Below are 17,525 nucleotides of genomic sequence, written 5' to 3' on the forward strand. Positions count from 1 at the left end.
TACGCCAATAAGTCCGCTGTTTGATAGACCTGACAAAATGGATTTAGTAAAATGTTAACACAGTTGCAGGGTTTCCTGGATAGCCTTGTATATGAGTTCACTGATTGGTGGTGCTTTTTAACTGTAGTTCATTTATGTCTACTTTTGTCCCCACAGATGCCCATGGCTCAGTATAGAGGTGTCTCCAGCTCTTCCTGCTTATAACGCTGTCATGTTTCTATTCGTGTTGGCCAATTTTAGCATGGCCACTTTTATGGATCCCGGAATCTTCCCTAGAGGTATGATCCTTTATTCCTGCCTACAAACTGTGATGAAACCTCATGACTGAAAACGTCTGAAGGTTGATCTTTATTTAAAGGCAGAAAGTTTTTTATCTTAATGCATTCTATGCATTAAAGTGGTTGTTAACCCACCAATGTAACTTTACACTATCCTCTCTGGTTATGAATGTAATGTTTCCCTGTGATTGTGCTTAATAAAAATAATAAAAATAATGCAGTACATACCTTGTTTATAGAGCGCTGATCTGACCCGCCTCCTCTCTCGGCCCGACAGCTGCAGCGGGCGTGGCCGTGGATTCCCCGCTGACGTCAGGAGGGGAGAGAGGAGGCTTCGCCCGCTGCATCTGTCATGCAAGAGGGGAGAGAGGCGGTGGGTCAAATCAGCGCTCTGTAAACCAGGTATATACTGCATTATTTTTATAAAACACAATCACAGGGGGACATTACATACATAACCAGAGAGGATAGTGTGAGAAATTAATAGTAATTAGAGCAGCCGGAGGGGGCGGGCACAGACATAAAGGTGACAGGCAGGGAGCACAGAGGACACAGCAGATGATGGAGGCACGTAATCTGACCACAGTGTCAGGGCTCAGCAGCCATATTACACCGTAGTCAGTTTACAGGGGGGAGGGCATAGCCAGGCAGGATCAGCCAGGTATTTCGGGTTTTACAGGGGGGCCAAATTACACAGCACAAGCACTGTGCTGTAGAACATGCTTTTAAGGAACAGGATCTTTATTTTATTTATTTATTTTTAGATAAAAAGCCTTCTGTGTGCAGCAGCCGCCCTAACACTTACCTCAGGTCCCTCTCTGTCCATGAGTGTCTGTCATCCAGATTCTCCTTCCTGATTGGCTGAAACACAGCAGAGGCGCCATTGGCTCCTGCTGCTGTCAGTCAAAGTCAGCTAGCCAATCAGGGGAGAGAGGGGGCGGGTCCAGGTCAGGGCTTAGTGTCTTAATGTTACGCAGGGAGCTGTGACTCATCTTGGGTGCTCCCATAGCAAGCTGCTTGCTATGGGGGCACAACAGGAGGGAGGGGCCAGGATCACAGAAGAGGGACCCGAGAAGAGGAGGATCTAGGCTGCTCTGTGCAAATCCACTGCAACAGAGCAGGTAAGTGTAACATGTTTGTAAGTGATGTATAAAAACAACAATCCCTTTAAGCCCTTAGTACCTTATCAGTTCTTGGGAAAAGTATAACATGTAAGGGAGTAGTTTTATTGTGAATGTGTCGTCACCTCGAAGCAGTTCCTTGCAAAAGAAGTCGTGTTATTCTCACCCCTCTGATGACCTCTGGTGTCTCGGACCTTTACTGTATTGCAATGTTGCAGCTTCCTTAGGTAATCGCCAGTATTTGACATTTCTGGGAATGTTGGATGCCAGTCTAGTGGAGGCTAAAGGATGGATCCAAAGCACGTCACGGAACAAAAGCATCCAACGTTAGGTGAAGTGTTGAATTCTGAAGTTTATGTCGCAAGCCACAGGGCTGCTGGAAAGCTTAAATACTGTATCTTTGCAAGGATCTGCTTCAGGCAAATGTTTAGGGAGATGACAGGGCTGATTTAACCAAAATTAGGGAAAGACGCTCAATTTAAATTATGAGGCTGTCTGTTCTTGAAATTGATCCTTATGAGAATTTTCATCAACTCTGTTCTGCCCCAGCTGAAGAGGATGAAGATAAAGAGGATGACTTCCGGGCTCCCTTATATAAGACGGTGGAAGTGAGGGGCGTCCAGGTTCGCATGAAGTGGTGCTCAACTTGTCGCTTTTACAGACCTCCTCGCTGTTCTCACTGCAGTGTTTGTGACAACTGTGTGGAGGTGAGTTGTAGAGTATAAGTATCGCACTGTGTTTGGATATAAAAAGCTTTGGCTCTTCATTACGTTCGTGACAAATTAAGTCATGATTGCCAGACAAAAGTAGTGTATAGAAGTGTTCTATCTGTTTATAAAGTGACCCTGTCACTACAGAAAAAAAAAAAAAAATAAAGGACACTTCTCCAGCAGGCAGTTGCTTTTGTCTTTGCTCTCGGATTCCATTAGCTGGCCTCTAAATGTCTAAAGGACAGGTAGTGATGTTTGGGCCAGCGAATGGAACCAGACCCTGCAAGAGGGAAAATGGACAACTTTTTTTTTTTTTTTGGCTGTTTGTCCTAATTCTTGCTGTAAACCTAAGGGACAACCCCGTTAGTATATACAGTGCCTTGAAAAAGTATTCATACCCCTTGAAATTTTGTCATGTTACAACCAAAAACATAATTGTATTTTATTGGGATTTTATGTGATGGACCAACAAAGTGGCACATAATTGTGAAGTGCAAGGAAAATGATAAATGGTTTTCAATTTTTTTTTTTAATATGAATAAATACCTGAAAAGTGTGACGTTTATAGGGGAAATGTTAGCATAAGTGCCTTAATGAAATGACACTAGAAAAAAAATGTGTTGACGTGCAAACAAAGTATTTTTTTTTTTTTTTAAACCATAGAGCGTGTGATCACAGCATCACAAAACTTATAATCCACATATGTGTTTGAAATGTATAAAGTGCCTCCGTGCTGATAAAATAAATTTTATATAAAGTGTTTTCGTGCAAACGCCTAAAAATTCATGTATCAAATATAGTGATCCAAATGCATGCAAAAAAATATATATTTAAAGTGATCAAAAGTGCCAAGTGCACACACAATAAGTGTCAACATTTCATATAAATAGTAACATCATTAAATATTTAAAGTCCATTCCAAAAATAGTCACAGCTTGTACTGGTGATAAAGTACCCTGTCAGTGGGGTTATGGTTTATGAATAAAATTATTTTATAAAACGGTATCGCACCATCAAGTCCCTTTTATGTTTTACACAAGTGTGGAAGCAGCAGGACTGAGCAGCCCAGGACTCCATTACTGACACTGAAGCCAGAGGTGGTTCACAAGCGGGTTTTGACTGAACTTAATTGTGAGGTCACACGCTCCAAGTACACACACAAGCGGGGAGCACTTGCGTGAACACGAGTATTATCACCAGTACAAGCTGTGACTATTTTTGGAATGGACTTCAATATTTAATGATGTTACTATTTATATGAAATGTTGACACTTATTGTGTGTGCACTTAGCACCTTTGTTCACTTAATCACTTTAAATATATCTTTTTTTTTCATGTATTTGGATCACTATATTTGATACATGAAGTTTTTGATTTTATTTTGTATGAATTTTTTGGAGTTTGCATGAAAACACTTTACATATTTTACCAGCACGGAGGCACTTTATACATTTCAACACATTTGTGGATTATAAGGTTTGTGATGCTGTGATCACATGCTCTATGGTTAAAAACAATAACAAACCATTGTTTGCACGTCAATGCATTTTTTAAATAGTGTCATTGCATCAAGGTACTTATGCTAACATCCTGATAGCGCAGCATTTCTCCTATAAATTATTGCATTTGCACGGTCGTATGGGATGTGATCAGTGCTAGCAGCTGTCCTGATAGGAGGTGTTGCATATTTACAGATTTTGGGTAGCTCGAAAGATTTCTTGGTTTTAGATCAGAAAAGTGTGGTGTGGATTTTAGCCTAGGTTCGCACTGAATGCAGGTTAAAAAATCAGCTGAACTAACCTGCAATGCAGTCCGACTTCGGGAGTGATTTGACAGACATCTGTGCGGGTTCATGCACAGATGTCTATTCAAATGGCCTCCGAAGTCGCCAAACGTAGTACAGGAACTACTTTTGGGAATTGGTGTGGTGCCGCACTGATTCGGATGATGCTATTGCTGGCAATAATTGCCGATTTGACAAGTCAAATCGCATGCCAAATCAGCCCAATGTGGGCTTACTCTGATACCCCTAATTAAAATCTAGCGGAACCAATTGCCTTCAGAAGTCACCTAATTGGTAAATAGAGTCCACCTGTATGTAATTTTAATCTGAATATAAATGCAGCTGTTCTGTGAAGCCCTCAGAGGTTTGTTGGAGAACCTTAGTGAACAAACGGCATCATGAAGGCCAAGGAACACACCAGACGGGTCAGAAATAAAGTTTTGGAGAAGTTTAAAGCAGGGTTAGGTTATAAAAAAAAAAGCAAACATGTGGAAGAAGGTGCTCTGGTCAGATGAGACCAAAATTGAACTCTTTGGCCTAAAAGCAAAATGCTATGTGTGAGGGAAAAATAACACTGCACATCACCCTGAACACGCCATCCTCACCGTGAAACTTGATAGTGGCAGCATCATGTTGTGGGGATGCTTTTTTTCAGCAGGGACAGGGAAACTGGTCAGAGTTGATGGGAAGATGGATGAAGCCAAATACAGGACAATCTTAGAAGAATACCTGTTAGAGTTTGCAAAAGACATGAGACTGGGGCGGAAGTTCACCTTCCAGCAAGACAACGACCCTAAACATACAGCCAGAGCTACAATGGAATGGTTTAGATCAGGGGTCTCGAAGTACCTGTTACAAACGGCCCGCAACACTTGCCACCTTTAGCAGGCAGGCGCCCTCAAAAGAGAATCGCAGAAGCCGCCACCTGATTCCTCCTACCCTGCTGAGACGGAGCCTGCTGCTGCTAGGTTACTGGTTAGTAATGAGATTGGGCAGGACTCGGGGAGGGGGTGTGGTCAGCCCCCATCAGTGGTGGGAGTGGACCCAGCCCTCTCGGGTGCATGCAAAAGCGAGAGAGCAGCATGGAGAGTAAGTCACCAAGTTAGTGTGTGTGCAGCTGCTGTGCTGTAGATTGCACTCGCTATTGAATCTCCTCAGACGGGACATCTGACAGGCTGACATGATGGAGTTGCATCGCGATTCTGAGAGCTGTTATACAAGTGAAAGTGGGGGGGGGGGGGTTATTTGTATGTATGTGTATATATGTGTGTATGTATGTAATATATATTATAATATAATGCATGCATACATGCCTGTGTGTGTACTTTTCCAGTGGCCCTTAAGCAATTTGAGTTTGAGACCCCCTGGTTTAGATCAAAAAATATTCATGTGTTTAGAATGGCCCAGTCAAAGTCCAGACCTAAATCCAATTGAGAATCTGTGGCAAGACTTGAAAATTGCTGTTCACAGAAGCTCTCCATTCAATCTGACAGAGCTTGAGCTATTTTGCAAAGAAGGATGGGCAAAAATTTCACTCTCTAGATGTGCAAAGCTGGTAGAGACATCCCCAAAAAGACTTGCAGCTGTAATTGCAGTGAAAGGTGGTTCTACAAAGTATTGATTCAGAGGCTGATTACAAATGCACGCCACACTTTTTTCACATATTTATTTGTAAAATATTTTGAAAACATTTATCATTTTTCTTCTACTTCACAATTATGTGCCACTTTGTGTTGGTCTATCACATACAATCCCAATAAAATACATTTACGATTTTGGGTGTAACATGACAAACTGTGGAAAATTTCAAGGGTTGTGAATACGTATTCAAGGTACTGTAAATATGCTTTTCCAACAAGAATGATGCATATACAAACAGGAATTCAATACAAGACACACAGTGCTACAATCATGCATGCATACACACGTGATCTATCAATTTTTTAAGCAAATTAACATTTGCATTTGTTTATATCTAGTGGGCATACACTTGTTCCCTTGGCTCCCGTTACAGCTGGTCCACGTTTTCCTTAGTGAACAGGATTCTCTGAATTAGCGATTGGGGTCTTGATCTTGGCAGTCTCTCTCTTGTAGTGAAGCTAAAATGTTGTCCCATGGTAGTTTCCTTCTTTAGGTGCAAATCTTGTATTTGGAAGTTGGTAGCCTTTCCCACTTGGGTTCCATTTTTAGTTACTATAAATGCCATAGGCTAGCTTTATCAAAAGGTCAGACAATCATTGCTGCTTTTCGACAAAGCTGCTATAAAGCTTGGGTCCAGTATTTGACCAGATCTACCTTTTTTATCCACAAGTGGTTTACAGCAGATAAATTGAACCAATACTATATTATTTTCCTGCTGTTTTAAAGGGCAGCACAATTGGTCTTAACACTTGCTTAATTGAACAATAGCATTTTCCCATAATCAGTTTTATTTTTTGGGCCTGAAATCACAAATCTATGCAGATCACAGAAATATATAGAAATCTTTGCTGATGGCACATCTGACACCTGTTTTTTTTTTTTTTGTTTTGCAGAGAACCTTAAGAGCCCTTGCACACTGGGGCGGGGGGCGGCGTCGGCGGTAAAACGCCGCTATTATTAGCGGCGTTTTACCGTCGGTATGCGGCCGAGAAAGGGTTAAATACCACCGCAAAGCGCCTCTGCAGAGGCGCTTTGCCGGCGGTATAGCCGCGCCGTCCCATTGATTTCAATGGGCAGGAGCGGTAAAGGAGCGGTATACACACCGCTCCTTCACCGCTCCGAAGATGCTGCTGGCAGGACTTTTTTTACCGTCCTGCCAGCGCATCGCTCCAGTGTGCAAGCCCTCGGGGCTTTCACACTGGAATGAAAGCAGCGGCACTTTCGGGGCGGTTTGCAGGCACTATTATTAGCGCAATAGCGCCTACAAACCGCCCCAGTGTGCAAGGGCTCTTACTGAACATTTTCCTTTTGGCGACTGAGTTTCTTTAAAAGTGACTTCCTGTCCTAGGGTGGCAATGTTGCTCCTCCATAGTTATGGTGCAGCGAGTGAGCGTTGTCATCCTAGGACAGTGTCCTAGCAGAGTCGCCAGGTGAAAATAGGTGTGTTTTATGAACTTGTATTTTTAAAAATTTTTTTTTTTATATACACTATATTGATGTAAAAATGTTTACACACGCAAACATTTATTACAAGGTAAATTCATGACACTGGTGTCCCAAAACAGTATGGGGTTGATTCGCTACAGGCAAATCTACTGTAAATTTGCTTCAGAGCTTGATAAATGAGGTAAAGCTTCACTTTTTGCAAAGAATACCCAATCACATGCGAGAAAAATAAAACACATTTTTGCTTATACATGATTGGGTGATAGAAATCAGCAGAGCTTCCCCTCAGATCTAGAGCAACTGCACTTGCAGTGCATAGTATATTTGTCTTTAGTAAACCAACCTCCCCAGGTCTTCTGGAGAAGTGACCAAAGCAAAAACCGCTTGCCTTCATGCTTGGATTATCTCTAATTCAATCGCCCACTGTATTTTTGGATGTTGTTCTCTGCTGCGACGCTCCCATCCTGGCTCACCTGTTGCAGCCTATATAAAATATTAGTCTGGATTCTGCATTTACTTTACATAAAGCGGTAGTAAAGCCTGCTTTGAGATATAGATATAATATCTATCTATCTATCTATCTATCTATCTATCTATCTATCTATCTATCTATCTATCTATCTATCTATCTCTATATTTTTACCTACAGGTAAGCTTATAATAAGGCTTACCTGTAGGTAAAATATCTCCTAAACATTCATCGTTGAGTAGATATTCACCCTGGATGCAGCCAGTTACTTCACTGGCACATGTGCTCTGAAGGTCCGGCATACTTTGCCGAACCTTCAGAGCTTCGTGCCAGAACTGAGGGCTCCCGCGCATATGTGCAGGAGTGACCTCATCGTGGCTCCCGCCAATCACGCAGCTGGAGAGCATGAATCTGGAAGAATTACCTGGGGAAGTTGTCAGCCCTCTAAGCGGTGACGGCACATCGCTGGAGCGCTTCGCTCCAAGGTAAATATTTCATAATGTGCTAGTATGCAATGCATACTAGCACATTATGCAATTGCCTTACAGATGTTGTTTTGTTTTTGTTTTTTGTTTTTTTTTAACAACGGAGGTTTACTACCACTTTCATGGTGAATGCAGAAGATAGAATGAGATATATTTTGTTTTTGTGCTGTAGAGTCCCTCGGAACTCTCCTCTCAGGCTTTCACCCAAGCATTTTTTTATGTTTTTTTTTTTTTTTTTCCCCTCAAAGTCTTCTAGACAGATGACACACTGGAGGGGGATTTACTAATACTGGAGAGCGCAAAATCTGGTGCAGCTGTGCATAGAAACCAATCGGCTTCCAGGTTTTATTGTCAAAGCTTAATTGAACAAGCTGAAGTTAGAAGCGGGTTGGCTACCATGCACAGCTACATTGGATTTTGAGTGCTTGAGTTTTAGTAAATCTCCCCCTCTGGGTCTTCTTTTGTTTTTTGTTTTTTCTTAGTAGTAAATGGTCTATTGTGCGACTAATGTGATGAAATCAGCACCATGTTCTCCATCATTACACTATGAGCGCTGAGTGCTGTGAAAAGGGGGCAGGGCTATAATGCCCTGAACTCAGTTTTTCTTTTGTGTTCCAGATTGAGAGCTGCTTTGTGACCTAGAAAGGGATATAAGAAGTCAATGAATGATTCAGTCTTAAAGCAAAAATATTTTTTGGTAGCCAGACCTTATTATTTTTATTGCTATTTCACTGTGCCTGTTCTTTTCTAATTACCTTCTTTATTGTTTATCCTTATAGGAGTTTGATCACCACTGTCCATGGGTCAATAACTGCATTGGACGCAGGAACTATCGCTACTTCTTCCTATTCCTTGTGTCCCTCACGCTGCACATAATGAGCGTCTTCATCTGTGGCCTTTTCTACACATTGGGGCATTCAGACCATCTCAGAGACATCCCAGCAATTGTGACGTATCCTTTATAATGGTCTGCTCAGTATCTGTGTTGTTGTAGAAAATCCCCATACACTCTATGGGGTTAATTTACTACAACTGGAGAGTGCAAAATCTGGTGCAGCTGTACATGGTAGCCAATGAGCTTCTAACATCAGCTTGTTCTAATTAAGCTTTGACAAAAAAAATAAAGTAGCAGAAAACATATTGGCCTAAATTGATGAAGTTTAGATTAAAAAAAAAAAATCATTGGATATGTTTTATAAAAAAAAAAAAATAGTGCAAATCGCAGTGGTGATCAAATACCACCAAAAGAAAGCTCTGTGTGGGGAAAAAAATAACTTTTATTTGGGCACAGTGTCACTCGCCCGCGCAATTGTCAGTTAAAGTAACACACTGCTGTAAATCTTCTGGTGGTCAAGTTGTTAAAGAGATAATAATCTAGTTAGATTTAACCCCTAGTAATCTAGAACAAAGTGGCTGAATCTCTGGAGTTAAGCTTTAAAGCCAGCAAGATATCTCTCAGTCAAAGAGGTCCTTGATGGCATTGTAATAAAATTTTAGGTAGCTGTAAGCCTTTGACCTTACTGGTTACCTATCCCTGGGAATTATGCAATCCCATATTAGTTTTAAAGAGGAAGTAAACTCTCCCACTCTGATGCTTCTTTTCATTCAGTCCATTATAATAAGTAATTATCTATAGCCACTGTAATCCAGCCCAAATCGCATATTACTTACAGTATAACTTTAAAAAACTTGTTTCCAGGGGTAAGGCAGCGCCTTCTTAAGTGTTGTGCTTGGAGTGCACAGTAGAGTGTATTTCCGTCCTTACATTGAGCACTTCCTGTACTGTTAACCAAGCCTCCTTCTCAATCCAACGTTTCTATGGCAGCCCTGCTCATAGCTGACTTGTTTTATTTCATAGTATTTACTTGTGCCGATTATCTAGTGTTTGCCTATGTCAGTCTTATCAGCTTCAGCTGATAAGACTGCAGTAATGCTGTCTGATGCCCAGGTTTTTCACTCCATGTGATGTCACATGGGGTGTAGTAGGAAGCTCTGAGTGATTATGCAGTCTCGTGGGATTTCAGTGTTGTGCTGTAGGAAGTCCTGATAATAGACAGACAACCACACAGAGTGTGCCGTAAATCATGGGAGATATGGGCATGCTCAGTGACGTCATTCTAAAGAACAAAAAGGATTACAACAATACTAAGCAAGTAAGGAGATATCTACAAGCAGTGTTCATTAGGGTTTTTTCTGCTGATTTACATGGGACAAAGTTGTGGGGGAGAGTTTACAACCGCTTTAAAGAAAGCATCTTATTGGTTGCAACTTGACTCCTGTTTTAGGCAAGAGGTAAATTGTTTGTCAGGTCACTTAGCCAAACTTATATCTATCCCCGCTAGCTGAATTCCAAGCACGCAACCACCCTGGGGTGGTTCAAGGTCTTGTGCTGTCCATAAACTTCTTTTTTTTTGTGGGGGGGGGAATTGAGGTGGATGGAGGAATTCCCCTCCAAGGAGACATTGTGTTGGAACACTGGGACTCGTCGGTGACCACCAAAAAATATTCCAACATGTCACAGGTACGGCCACACACTGAGCCTACTGAATTGTTTAAATTTCAGTCAGTGTATGGCCAGCTTTAGACTACGTGCACATGGCCCCAAAAGGCTGTATAGAATACAATACGGCCATATTTTCTATGTGACAGATGCAATATATAGATGAGTGGCTGCATGTGTACAGAGCTGTTTTTCGCCTCCCCAAATTCAGAGTCTTCATCTGCTATTGATCTGTACTGGCTGCTGCTGTGCACTGCATCTGTCACTCTGGGCACAGAAAATACTGCTGTTTTGTACACTATACAGCAATTTTCAGCCATGTGCATAAAGGCTTAAGCTCACGATACAGTTGACAGTCTCGCTGCTCAGTCTTTGTACAGTTTATGTAATATGAGGACCTAAACTGTCTAAGCAATCTATATGCAGGCAAGCTGGCACCTGCACCATATAGCTGTTTGGAAGACCTAAAGGAGATTGTACTGTCAGCTGTTTATCAAGCAGCTGCAGCTTTGAGTTGAAAAGCCTGTTTCCTGTCTGCATGCTGCAGAGAAGGACCCTTGCTCTGTGTGGAAGCAGTGGGCTCTAAGCCCCCCGCTGAGTCAAGATCTAAAGCCGTCCAATCAACAAAGCTCATGCTCCCTGCTGATTGAAGGGTTGGGCTTTAAACTCTAGTATGATGGCATTTCTTCTATTCATCAGTTTATGTACCTTAACTAGAGCACAGTATTTCAGTGATGTGTGTGGCTGGCTTGTTTTTCTTCCCGGTTGCAGGACTTACAGGATTTCACATTGTCCTGGTGTCCCGAGGTCGCACTACTAACGAGCAGGTGCAGTGCTTTCTAATTTATATTGCTGTACTTTCCAGCACTACATTCCTCTTATTCATGCAGTGCCAACATTCACTATAATACTTTTATAATGGAGAACATAGGCCACAAGTACATAGCATATACAGAATATAAAAATATATGGACCACCTAGGAGGCACACAAATACGTATATATATATGTGTGTGTGTGTATATACTCTTGCAGTGTAACATCTTTCACATTCTACAAAAAAATTGGCCTAACTTTACTGTTTAGTTTTTTTTTTTTTTTTTTTTAATTCATTGAAGTACCGTATTTTTCGCTCCATAAGACGCACCTAGGTTTTAGAGGAGGAAAACAAGAAAAAAAATATTCTGAACCAAGTGCTGATTTGGAGCACAGGAGAGGATGCCCACATCCCCAATTTAATATACTATTATTTGTAACTTGCACAACCATTTAAAGCTGATGCCTAAAAATAGGCATCTATCAAGTGTGCCAGATAGCTTCCAGGCAGCAAACAAATATTGCCCTGTCACCAAGTTGTCTATATATAATTCATAGGAAATATCACCATCTTATAACAAATTCACCATACAGGGTGTGAGCACGGCACTGCATAAAGAAAGACCTGAGAATGACTAGGTTACCTGTCGCCATGTACACACATCGCATGGTCACTCCAGCAGATAAAACACTGGAGATGCTGGGCTCTTCTATCCCCCGCTCGATCGGCATCTGACGTCACTGATCGAGCAGGGCCATAAAATTGTCACTGCGCATGTGCCAGTGACATGGACCCTAGCCAGCCTACAGGACCCAGAAGGCATAGTGGGGAAAGGAGAGGGGTGGTGCCTGATATTGTTACATGGTGGCGGCTGGTCAGTATTCGCTCCATAAGACGCACAGGCATTTCACCTCCTTTTTTTGGGGGGAAAAAAGTGCGTCTTATGGAGCGAAAAATACAGTATATTTTTTCTTTTAAAAAAAATTTATTTTGAAAGACCGCTGTGCAAATAACATGTGACATAAAATATTGCAACGATCTCCATTTTATTCTCTAGGTTCTCTAATTTTATTTATATATATATATATATATATATATATATTAATATTATATATCATGCACTACTCTGCACTTGTTTATCATGAATCGGGGAAATGCTGTATTAAGATTGTGAGGGGGGTTGAATCGTGATAACGATTTTTTAATGATCGTATATATATATATATATATATATATATATATATATATATATATATATATATATATATATATATATATATATATATATATATATATATATATATATATAATTTTCTATTTGAGGGTTCCAAGTAATTTTCTAGCAAAAAATACAGATTTGAACTTGTAAGCCACAAGTGTCAGAAAAAGGTCCAGTCCTTAAGTGGTTAAACTGACTCATGAAGGGAACGTTCACACTGGGGCGGGGGGGCGTTGGCGGTAAATTGCCGCTATTTTTAGCGGCGCTTTTCGGCTGCTAGCGGGGGGTTTTAACCCCCCTGCTATCGGCCGAAAAAGGGTTAAAAACGTCCGCGAAGTGCTTTGCGGGCGCTTCGCCAGTGCTAGCCATTGATTTTGATGGCAGGAGAGTTTAGGGAGCAGTGTGTTCACCACTCCTGCAACGCTCCAAAGATGCTGCTTGCAGGACTTTTTTTTTCCCGTCCTGCAAGCGCACCGCTTCAGCGTGAAAGCACTCGGGATTTCACACTGGGGTGGCAGGGGAGGCATTTTTCAGGCGCTTTACAGGCGCAATTTTTAGCCCTTTAGTGCCTGAAGATCGCCTCGTGTGAAAATAGCCTTACAGACCGAAGTTCATTCCTTTGATCTAAAAGAACCGAGAGATACAGTGGGGTTGATTTACTAAAGGCAAATCCACTCTGCACTGCAAGTGCACTCGAAAGCGCACTTGGAAGTGCAGTCGCTGTAAATCTGAGGGGAAGATTTGAAATCAGGGGAAGCTCTGCTGATTTTATCACCAATCATGTAGAAGCAAAAATGCTATTTTTTATTTTCCTTGCATGTTCCCATCGGATCTACAGCGACTGCACTTCCAAGTTCACTTGTAGTGCAAAGTGGATTTACCTTTAGTAAATAAACCCCATTGTTTCTCTTTTCGATGTTGATTAACATTTGCTAGCTGAGTTTTTTTTTTTTTTTTTTCCAACAGCTCTGAGCAGAGAAGGCTCTGCACTTGTTTATCATGAATCGGGGAAATGCTGTATTAAGATCGTGAGGGGGGTTGAATCGTGATCAACGATTTTTTAATGATTAATCATGCATATATATATTCTAGAACACACGTGCTGAATGTTGGGAGGCATCGGCCGGTTCAATAAAAACAGCCTACTTTTGGTCTGTGTGTATGTCAGCCAGTCCGATGGAAGCTGGCCTTTTGGCCAGCTTCTGTCGGACAAGCATGCTGGAAAACCAGCAGCCAACCGGATCCCGATCATTGTTCTCAGTCAATAGCTGAGAGCGCTGACCCGAGTGCCAGCAGGGGAGATCACTGTACTAACGTCGGATTGTTAGTACAGTGGCTCCGACTGGAGCTGTCAGTCAACTATTAGTCCAGTAAACTTTGGACTCAGTGATTCCATGTCCATCCATTCGCTATTGTCTGTTTTTTGGATAGGATTATTTTACACATGATAAGTTTCTTTTTGTTGTCACTTTATTATTTTTTTTTTTTCCTCTCTTATAAGGTCACTGGGAAGTTCCGTGGTGGAGTGAATCCATTTAGTAATGGGTGCTGTCAAAATGTTGGCCATGTTTTGTGTAGCTCGTCCCCACCCAGGTATGTTGTTGTTTATTTATGTGTACCAGTACAGGCAGTCGGTATATACTGTATGGATTATTAAAGGTTGAGAATTGTACCAATACAGGTGCTTACAGCCTAATGTAGGGTTTACCCCATTGTTGTATACTGTACTGTTTACCCCTGTGTGTGACTTATACCTGTACTGGTGGTTGCAGTATACTGTAGGATTTACCTTTCTGTGGAACATGGACCAATACATGTGATTGCAGCATGTTATGGCGTTTACCACATTTGTTGTAGGAGGCCATTTTCACTCTAATTGACCAGCAGGGCACCTTAGTGGGCTGGAGGGATAATTACCTTGGAATCTATTTATATGCTGGAAAAGAGGTACTGCAGGTGACAGGCCTCGATTTAAAGGTGAGTATTAAGTTTTTTTTTTTTTTTTTTTTCTTTTTTAGAACAAAAATTCTGACTGGGGGATGTTTCAAATCTCTGATTAAATACAGTTCAGAATATTATGAAAATGTTAGTGGTAGTCAACTCTGTTTTACCACTTCTACCTAAAGGTAAGCCTATAATAGGGCTTAGCTGTAGGTACTGTGGATAGCTACTAAACTTGCCCAGTTTAGGAGATATTCAGAGTGCATGCAGTCGGTGACGTCACCGGCGCATGCGCTCTGAAGGTCTGGTGCTTCGTCAGATTAGGCGACCCGTTAAATTTTGTAATGGAAGTGATGTTCTGGCATGGCCATCTTGGTACACCCGCACTCGTCCACAGCCTACAGTCAGAAGGCTGCAGCGGACATCTTTTTACACCCACCGAAGTCTTGCATTTCACACTTATTTTTACCAGTAAACTCAGCTTATATAGTGAAATACAGTATTAAGAAATCCATCAGACTGTTTTGATGTTGAATTGTAAAAGCAGAGGTGTTTTGTCAGATCAGTAAACCTGTGAGATCAGCAGGCTTACCACTGCTTTTAAAATTCAACATGAAAACAGTCTGACGGATTTCTAAACACTGTATTCCACTATATAAGCTCAGTTTACTGGTAAAAATAAGTGCGAAATGTAAGGCCCCCGGTGGGTGTAAAAAAAAAATGTCTGCTGCAGCTTTCTGACTGTTGGCTTACTGTGGACGAGTGCGGGTGTACCAAGATGGCCGTGACAGAATGTCACTGCCGTTAAAAAATCCAACAGGTCACCTAATCTGACGAAACACCGGCCTTCAGAGCCCGTGCCATAAACAGCGGCTCCCGTGTGCTCGCACGGGAGTGACGTCATCGCGTCCCTCGGCCACTCATATAGCCGGAACAGAAGCTCGGGTGAAGATGGGAGCCCTCTCAGCGGTGACAGCATGCCACTGGAGGCTTAATTTTTAAGGCAAGTCACTCATAATGTATGTGGTGATTTTTTTTTTTTTCTTTTCACTAATGTACTTTCGCTACAGTATAAGTAGTTCCAGTCCTTGTCACGCAGTCTCCAATCCAAGTACTAACCAGGTCCAATCCTGCCTTGATTCCAAGATCAGGTGGGACTGGGCACTTTCAGGGTATTGGTGGATAATATACAGCAGCTGTAGGTTGGATAGCACACCTGAGTGCAGGAAAGTACTATGCATTTATTACTACAGCATCCACCACATAAAGAAAATCTGTTTTTGGTGCGATTACCTATTAGGGCCCATTCACATAGGCATTCAGCCCTATACAGTGTGAAAAACCATTTGTTACTTTTCTGTCCGAACGCTGAGCTGTATGCAGGCAGCCTATATTGGTGAATTGATAGTCATCAACAGTACAGACTCATCCACACAACCAAGTTTGATAGGATCACCAATGGGTGGATGTGCAGGCACTGCATCAGCGTCCATGCACCCATCCCTGTGTATCTGTTGAACTGCGCGTCCATTCACTGTTATGGGCTGCCTGCATGCCGCTCTGTGCTAAAACAGTAACGTAAACATTGGGCTCTTCAATCTGTATGGGGATGTGCGCCTGTGTGAATGAGCCCATAAATGTAATCTGGCTGACAATGACCACTTGGCCTCATTACATGTAGGCGTTGTTTTAATATGGTAGAATAAATAGTAAATTCCTGTAAATTCTGATGAACCAACCATATTAAAAAAAAATAAATATGGAAGATCTTTTCTGTTTATGTGCTATAATTTTATTACTCTGTGCTTGATGAAATAAGCTTTATTCTGTGATTGATATGGTCATGAATATTAACCCTTATTTTTTGTAAATTTTTTCAGATACCTAAAACGTCATAATCCATCAGTTCTCTCGATAACTCCCCCATTTTTACGCCCTGAGATTTCAGAAAGTCAGATTGGCCTTAAAATACTAGACAATGGTATACAGAGTCCTCTTCAACACTACCAGGTACATTGTTTTAAAGGGCACATTACACAAACATCTCAGCTGGAGGCTGTGTGTGGGAGTATTTTGGCTGGTCACTGGGCTTAATGATATGTATAAATGTAATATATAGTTATGTATTGCTTAGTTTGCTTTCATCCCCCCCAAAAAAAGAGACATTTATGAAAGCAAAGCAGTAGAAAATAGGGAGCCCAGTTGTTTTATATTACACAGAACCTATCACACCCCACAAAGGCTTCATCAAAATGGTTGTATACCTACCCCAGATTGTACAGGATGTGGGCACTTCCCAGAGGATCTTCTGCATATGATGTGAAGATGACAAAACATTTTCATTATTGGACAGATATATTAACCATAAGTAAAAGCTTTCCATACTACAGTTACCTTAGACCAGCCTTTCTCAACCTTGTTATTCCAGAGGAACCCTTGAAATTATTTTTGGGTCTCAGGGAACCCCTGGTAAGATTAGTTCATTGGTGGTTATTGGGGAAAATGCCGCTTACAGTGGTGGTGTTAGGTGGGAAGAATTGCCCCTCTTACCGGTTGGCCAGAATGATATCCTTGCAGATATGCTCCTGGCTCTGTCAAGTAGTGTTGGACCTGGAACTATGCAGGCACCATCAGATGGGAGGTCAGTTAGCCGGAACTCAAGGCACAGTTAGCCACGTGTTTACCTGTTCGAACAGCGAACAATATACAGCGTTCGCGGCAAATTCGAAATCCGCGGAACGCCGTTAAAGTCTATGGGACACTAGCATGAAAAACCAAAAGTGCTAATTTTAAAGGCTTATATGCAAGTTATTGTCATAAAAAGTGTTTGGGGTCCCAGGTCCTGCCCCAGGGGACATGTATCAATGCAAAAATAAGTTTTAAAAACCTACTATTTTTTCGGGAGCAGTGATTTTAATAATGCTTAAAGTGAAACAATAAAAAAGAAATATTCCTTTAAATATCGTGCCGTGGGGGTGTCCTTAGTATGCCTGTAAAGTAGCGCATTTTACTCGTCATTTAAAACTACTCGTGGCTGTAATGTATTGTTGGGTCCTGGCAATATAGATAAAAATCATGGAAAAAATGGCACGGGTTCCCCCTCCCAGTCCATTACC

At 41.6% G+C, this 17,525-nt stretch overlaps 1 protein-coding gene across 1 annotated transcript in view; it reads left to right on the forward strand.

Annotated features, from left to right (window-relative positions):
- Positions 1 to 17,525, forward strand: part of ZDHHC5 (zDHHC palmitoyltransferase 5) — a 77,182-nt gene that overhangs the window by 42,727 nt on the left and 16,930 nt on the right. The window contains exons 3-8 of the mRNA XM_073597098.1: positions 157 to 278; positions 1,949 to 2,106; positions 8,713 to 8,885; positions 11,158 to 11,260; positions 13,970 to 14,061; positions 16,290 to 16,419. Of these exons, the coding sequence (XP_073453199.1) occupies positions 157 to 278; positions 1,949 to 2,106; positions 8,713 to 8,885; positions 11,158 to 11,260; positions 13,970 to 14,061; positions 16,290 to 16,419 (778 nt within the window). The remainder of the gene's footprint in view (positions 1 to 156; positions 279 to 1,948; positions 2,107 to 8,712; positions 8,886 to 11,157; positions 11,261 to 13,969; positions 14,062 to 16,289; positions 16,420 to 17,525) is intronic.

Source organism: Aquarana catesbeiana, linkage group LG08 (genome assembly GCF_042186555.1).
Source record: "Aquarana catesbeiana isolate 2022-GZ linkage group LG08, ASM4218655v1, whole genome shotgun sequence".
NCBI lineage: Eukaryota > Metazoa > Chordata > Amphibia > Anura > Ranidae > Aquarana > Aquarana catesbeiana.